At 40.7% G+C, this 7,500-nt stretch overlaps 1 protein-coding gene across 3 annotated transcripts in view; it reads left to right on the top strand.

Annotated features, from left to right (window-relative positions):
- stau2 (staufen double-stranded RNA binding protein 2) overlaps window positions 1-7,500 on the top strand; it is a 286,330-nt gene that overhangs the window by 124,141 nt on the left and 154,689 nt on the right. For 2 of the 3 annotated variants that reach the window (XR_006830797.1, XM_046293050.1), the window contains exon 10: window positions 5,244-5,381. Coding sequence is in view for 2 of the 3 variants with exons in the window: in XM_046293050.1 (XP_046149006.1) it covers window positions 5,244-5,381 (138 nt within the window). In the remaining variant the exon portion in view is untranslated. The remainder of the gene's footprint in view (window positions 1-5,243; window positions 5,382-7,500) is intronic. The other variant, XM_046293051.1, reaches the window with a different exon arrangement.

Here is a 7,500-nt window from a genome sequence, read left to right as displayed (position 1 = left end):
CACTGGGTTCACTCTGTCCTGACTGAGAGCACTGGGTTCACTCTGTCCTGACTGGGTTCACTCTGTCCTGACTGAGAGCACTGGGTTCACTCTGTCCTGACTGGGTTCACTCTGTCCTGACTGGGTTCACTCTGTCCTGACTGGATTCACTCTGTCCTGACTGAGAGCACTGGGTTCACTCTGTCCTGACTGGGTTCACTCTGTCCTGACTGAGAGCACTGGGTTCACTCTGTCCTGACTGGGTTCACTCTGTCCTGACTGGGTTCACTCTGTCCTGACTGGGTTCACTCTGTCCTGACTGGGTTCACTCTGTCCTGACTGGGTTCACTCTGTCCTGACTGGGTTCACTCTGTCCTGGCTTGTTAGTCTAATTAAACCCATCTATTTACCTAGAGTCTGATGGCTTGGGTTCACTCTGTCCTGACTGGGTTCACTCTGTCCTGACTGAGAGCACTGGGTTCACTCTGTCCTGACTGAGAGCACTGGGTTCACTCTGTCCTGACTGAGAGCACTGGGTTCACTCTGTCCTGACTGAGAGCACTGGGTTCACTCTGTCCTGACTGGGTTCACTCTGTCCTGACTGAGAGCACTGGGTTCACTCTGTCCTGACTGAGAGCACTGGGTTCACTCTGTCCTGACTGAGAGCACTGGGTTCACTCTGTCCTGACTGAGAGCACTGGGTTCACTCTGTCCTGACTGAGAGCACTGGGTTCACTCTGTCCTGACTGAGAGCACTGGGTTCACTGTCCTGACTGGGTTCACTCTGTCCTGACTGAGAGCACTGGGTTCACTCTGTCCTGACTGGGTTCACTCTGTCCTGACTGGGTTCACTCTGTCCTGACTGGGTTCACTCTGTCCTGACTGGGTTCACTCTGTCCTGACTGAGAGCACTGGGTTCACTCTGTCCTGACTGGGTTCACTCTGTCCTGACTGGGTTCACTCTGTCCTGACTGGGTTCACTCTGTCCTGACTGGGTTCACTCTGTCCTGACTGGGTTCACTCTGTCCTGACTGAGAGCACTGGGTTCACTCTGTCCTGACTGGGTTCACTCTGTCCTGACGTAGAGCACTGGGTTCACTCTGTCCTGACTGAGAGCACTGGGTTCACTCTGTCCTGACTGAGAGCACTGGGTTCACTCTGTCCTGACTGAGAGCACTGGGTTCACTCTGTCCTGACTGAGAGCACTGGGTTCACTCTGTCCTGACTGGGTTCACTCTGTCCTGACTGGGTTCACTCTGTCCTGACTGGGTTCACTCTGTCCTGGCTTGTTAGTCTAATTAAACCCATCTATTTACCTAGTCTGATGGTTTGTTAGTCTAGTTAAACCCATCTATTTACCTTGAGTCTGATGGATTGTTAGTCTAGTTAAACCCATCTATTTACCTTGAGTCTGATGGTTTGTTAGTCTAGTTAAACCCATCTATTTACCTAGAGTCTGATGGTTTGTTAGTCTAGTTAAACCCATCTATTTACCTTGAGTCTGATGGACTGTCAGCGATAGAGACAGTTTTTTTTTTTTTATATCATTGAATTATTGGATCATCAATAAAGTCATTTTATTGGGTGTTTGTTGTCAGGTAATTGTGTGATTTATTTAAAGCTTCCTTCAGAGCTACTTGAAACACTCAAAGGATCCGTTGTAGACTGTTGTTAAGCCTCTTGAGGTAGACAGGCAGTGCACTGAAGGGTTGTGTTCTAAATTCCACCCTATTCCCTATTTAGTGCACTAGTTTTGACCAGTGTTCTGGTCAAAAGTAGTGCACTATCTGGGGGATAGGGTGCCATTTTGGACTAAACCTGACACTTGTTTGTCTGTTACTGCTACTGAGGTTCTGGAATGTTGTTAGTCCTCTGTGAATGTTATTAGTCCTCTGTGAATGTTGTTAGTCCTCTGAATGTTGTTAGTCCTCTGTGAATGTTGTTAGTCCTCTGTGAATGTTGTTTGTCCTCTGAATGTTGTTAGTCCTCTGTGAATGTTGTTAGTCCTCTGTGAATGTTGTTAGTCCTCTGTGAATGTTGTTAGTCCTCTGTGAATGTTGTTAGTCCTCTGTGAGTGTTGTTAGTCCTCTGAATGTTGTTAGTCCTCTGTGAATGTTGTTAGTCCTCTGTAAATGTTGTTAGTCCTCTGTGAATGTTGTTAGTCCTCTGTGAATGTTGTTAGTCCTCTGTGAATGTTGTTAGTCCTCTGAATGTTGTTAGTCCTCTGTGAATGTTGTTAGTCCTCTGTGAATGTTGTTAGTCCTCTGTGAATGTTGTTAGTCCTCTGTGAATGTTGTTAGTCCTCTGTGAATGTTGTTAGTCCTCTGTGAATGTTGTTAGTCCTCTGTGTCAGTCTGTTTGCTTAAAGTGACCAAAACATATTTATCCATCTTGTTTACTATCGAAGTGCTGAAATGAAATGTTGATGTGAGCATTTAGATAGTCAACACTACGCAGTTTAATCAAAATTGGCCAGTAGTAGTAGTAGTAGTAGTAGTAGTAGTAGTAGTAGTAGTAGTAGTAGTAGTAGTGGTAGTAGTAGTAGTAGTAGTAGTAGTAGTAGTAGTAGTAGTAGTAGTAGTAGTAGTAGTAGTAGTAGTAGTAGTAGTAGTAGTAGTAGTAGTAGTAGTAATAGTAGTAGTAGTAGTAGTAGTAGTAGTAGTAGTAGTAGTAGTAGTAGTAGTAGTAGTAGCAGTAGTAGTAGTAGTAGTAGTAGTAGTAGTGGCTCCCAACAGAGTTACAAGGGATGCAAAATTCTCTGGTTTTCTAGAAGTGGCCTGCTAGTAGTAGCAGGCAGACAGTAGTAGTAGTAATTTAGCTGTTCGAGTGAGTTTTAAAATGGGCTAATTGTTGGCCTAGAGACTTTGCGTAGTAGTAGTAGTAGTAGTAGTAGTAGTAGTAGTAGTAGCAGCAGCAGTAGTACTCCTGGCAGCAGCAGTGTCTAGTTTAGGTAGACAAACAGCAGTAGTCCTGTCAGCAGCAGTCCTGTGGAGTAGCAAACAGCTAGTAATAGTAGCAGTAGTAGTAGTAGTAGTAGTAGTAGTAGTGGCTCCCAACAGAGTTACAAGGGATGCAAAATTCTCTGGTTTTCTAGAAATCTGTGGCCTGCTATATCAAGCAGGCAGACAGGCATCAAGACATTAATTTACTGTTCGAATGAGTTTTAAAATGGGCTAATTGGTGGCCTAAGAGACTTTGAGCGTGGTGTGATTGTCTCTGCCAGGCGCGCCGTTTCCAGTACCTCAGAAACACTCGAACTCCTGGGCTTTTAACGCACGACGGTATCTAGGGTTTACGGTGCGACAAACAAACAACATCCTGTCAGCACCAGTCCTGTGGACGCAAGCAAACAGCTCGTTGATGAGAGACGTCGAAGGAGAAGTTAGAATGGTGCAAGCTAACAGGCGGGCCACAAACTGGAAAATAACAGGGCAGCACAACAGTGGTGTGCAGAATGGCGTTTCAGAACACATATCTCGTCAGTCCTCGTGCTACCTGTCCCAGACAGCACTAGGGACGTGCTACCTGTCCCAGACAGCACTAGGGACGTGCTACCTGTCCCAGACAGCACTAGGGACGTGCTACCTGTCCCGGACAGCACTAGGGACGTGCTACCTGTCCCAGACAGCACTAGGGATGTGCTACCTGTCCCGGACAGCACTAGGGACGTGCTACCTGTCCCGGACAGCACTAGGGACGTTCTACCTGTCCCGGACAGCACTAGGGACGTGCTACCTGTCCCAGACAGCACTAGGGACGTGCACTACGGACGTTCTACCTGTCCCAGACAGCACTAGGGACGTGCTACCTGTCCCAGACAGCACTAGGGACGTGCTACCTGTCCCAGACAGCACTAGGGACGTGCTACCTGTCCCGGACAGCACTAGGGGCGTGCTACCTGTCCCGGACAGCACTAGGGACGTGCTACCTGTCCCAGACAGCACTAGGGACGTGCTACCTGTCCCGGACAGCACTAGGGACGTGCTACCTGTCCCGGACAGCACTAGGGACGTGCTACCTGTCCCGGACAGCACTAGGGACGTGCTACCTGTCCCGGACAGCACTAGGGACGTGCTAGAGATACTCTTACTGATCGGCTATGAAAAGCCAACTGACATTTACTCCTGAGGTGCTGACCTGTTGCACCGTCGACAACTACTGTGATTATTATTATTCGACCATGCTGGTCATTTATGAACAGTTGAACATCTTGGCCATGTTCTGTTATAATATCCACCCGGCACAGCCAGAAGAGGACTGGCCACCCCTCATAGCCTGGTTCCTCTCTAGGTTTTTAATCTCCACCCGGCACAGCCAGAAGAGGACTGGCCACCCCACATAGCCTGGTTCCTCTCTAGGTTTCTAATCTCCACCCGGCACAGCCAGAAGAGGACTGGCCACCCCCCATAGCCTGGTTCCTCTCTAGGTTTCTTCCTAGGTTTGGCCTTTCTAGGGAGTTTTTCCAAGCCACCGTGCTTCTACACTTGCATTGCTTGCTGTTTGGGGTTTTAGGCTGGGTTTCTGTACAGCACTTTGAGACATCAGCTGATGTACGAAGGGCTATATAAATACATTTGATTTGATTTGATCTTGTCACGGATTGGCTATTTCAGTATACGACCACACCGGGTTCCTATCAGCTAAAAACAAGAACAAGAGGCTCCAGTGGACACGCCATCACCAACACTGGAAGGACAATGCCTGGTCCGACGAATCCCCATTCCTGTTGTAGTCCTCTGTAGTAGATTATAGGAAATGTAGTTCTCTGTAGTATATTATAGGAAATGTAGTTCTCTGTAGTAGATTATAGGAAATGTAGTTCTCTGTAGTAGATTATAGGAAATGTAGTTCTCTGTAGTAGATTATAGGAAATGTAGTTCTCTGTAGTAGATTATAGGAAATGTAGTTCTCTGTAGTATATTATAGGAAATGTAGTTCTCTGTAGTATATTATAGGAAATGTAGTTCTCTGTAGTATATTATAGGAAATGTAGTTCTCTGTAGTATATTATAGGAAATGTAGTTCTCTGTAGTATATTATAGGAAATGTAGTTCTCTGTAGTATATTATAGGAAATGTAGTTCTCTGTAGTATATTATAGGAAATGTAGTTCTCTGTAGTATATTATAGGAAATGTAGTTCTCTGTAGTAGATTATAGGAAATGCAGTTCTCTGTAGTATATTATAGGAAATGTAGTCCTCTGTAGTATACAGTAGGAGAACACACAACGTCTCATGAAGGTACTGCTGTCTGTCTGTGTGTTGTCTGTGCAGGTGAAGGTGTGTGGCGAGGTAGCCACGGGAACAGGGCCAAATAAGAAGGTGGCGAAGCGGAATGCTGCCGAGGCCATGCTACTGCAGCTGGGATACAAGGCCTCCACCTGCCCACAGAGCCCTACTGAGGTTATAACGCATTATAACCCCTCTTTAATATATCACACCTCTATCACTCCTCTATATCATCTATCACTCCTCTATATCATCTATCACTCCTCTATATCATCTATCACTCCTCTATATCATCTATCACTCCTCTATATCATCTATCACTCCTCTATATCATCTATCACACCTCTATCACTCCTCTATATCATCTATCACACCTCTAACATCTATAACATCTAACATCTATAACATCTATAACATCTAACATCTATAACATCTAACATCTATAACATCTAACATCTATAACATCTATAACATCTAACATCTATAACATCTAACATCTATAACATCTAACATCTATAACATCTCACATCTATAACATCTAACATCTATAACATCTAACATCTATAACATCTAACATCTATAACATCTAACATCTATAACATCTATAACATCTATAACATCTCACATCTATAACATCTAACATCTATAACATCTAACATCTATAACATCTAACATCTATAACATATAACATCTATAACATCTATAACATCTATAACATCTAACATCTATAACTCATCTATAACATATAACATCTATAACATCTAACATCTATGACATATCACATCTATAACATCTATAACTCATCTATAACATCTAACATCTATAACATCTAACATCTATAACATCTAACATCTATAACATCTAACATCTATAACATCTAACATCTATAACATCTAACATCTATAACATCTATAACATCTATAACATCTAACATCTATAACTCATCTATAACATATAACATCTATAACATCTAACATCTATAACATATAACATCTATAACATCTATAACATCTATAACATCTAACATCTATAACATCTAACATCTATAACATCTAACATCTATAACATCTAACATCTATAACATCTAACATCTATAACATCTAACATCTATAACATCTAACATCTATAACATATAACATCTATAACATCTAACATCTATATCATCTATAACATATAACATCTATAACATCTATAACATCTATTACATCTAACATCTATAACATCTATAACATATAACATCTAACATCTATAACATCTATAACATCTAACATCTATAACATCTAACATCTAACATCTATAACATCTAACATCTATAACATATAACATCTAACATCTATAACATATAACATCTATAACATCTATGACATCTAACATCTATAACATCTAACATCTATAACATCTAACATCTATAACATCTAACATCTATAACATCTATACCATCTAACATCTATAACATATAACATCTATAACATCTATAACATCTATAACATCTATAACATCTAACATCTATAACATCTATGACATCTAACATCTAACATCTATGACATCTAACATCTAACATCTATAACATCTATAACATCTAACATCTATAACATATAACATCTATAACATCTAACATCTATAACATCTAACATCTATAACATCTAACATCTATAACATCTAACATCTATAACATCTAACATCTATAACATCTATAACATCTAACATCTATAACATCTATGACATCTAACATCTAACATCTATAACATCTAACATCTATAACATCTATAACATCTAACATCTATAACATCTAACATCTATAACATCTAACATCTATAACATATAACATCTATAACATCTATAACATCTAACATCTATAACATCTAACATCTATAACATCTAACATCTATAACATCTATAACATCTATAACATCTAACATCTATAACATCTAACATCTATAACATCTAACATCTATAACATATAACATCTAACATCTATAACATCTAACATCTATAACATCTAACATCTATAACATCTAACATCTATAACATCTAACATCTATAACATCTAACATCTATAACATATAACATCTAACATCTATAACATCTAACATCTATAACATCTAACATCTATAACATCTAACATCTATAACATGTAACACCTCTTTAATCATTACTTCAGCTGGGATTCATATATCAACATATATAACATATACCATCTATAACATCTATAACATCTATAATATCTGGCTCACATCTATAACATCTATAACATCTAACATCTATAACATCTATAACATCTATAATATCTGGC

Source organism: Oncorhynchus gorbuscha, linkage group LG12 (assembly GCF_021184085.1).
Source record: "Oncorhynchus gorbuscha isolate QuinsamMale2020 ecotype Even-year linkage group LG12, OgorEven_v1.0, whole genome shotgun sequence".
Classification (NCBI taxonomy): domain Eukaryota; kingdom Metazoa; phylum Chordata; class Actinopteri; order Salmoniformes; family Salmonidae; genus Oncorhynchus; species Oncorhynchus gorbuscha.
Note: the sequence above shows the minus strand (reverse complement) of the source record. Positions and strands in the feature narration are given on the sequence as shown.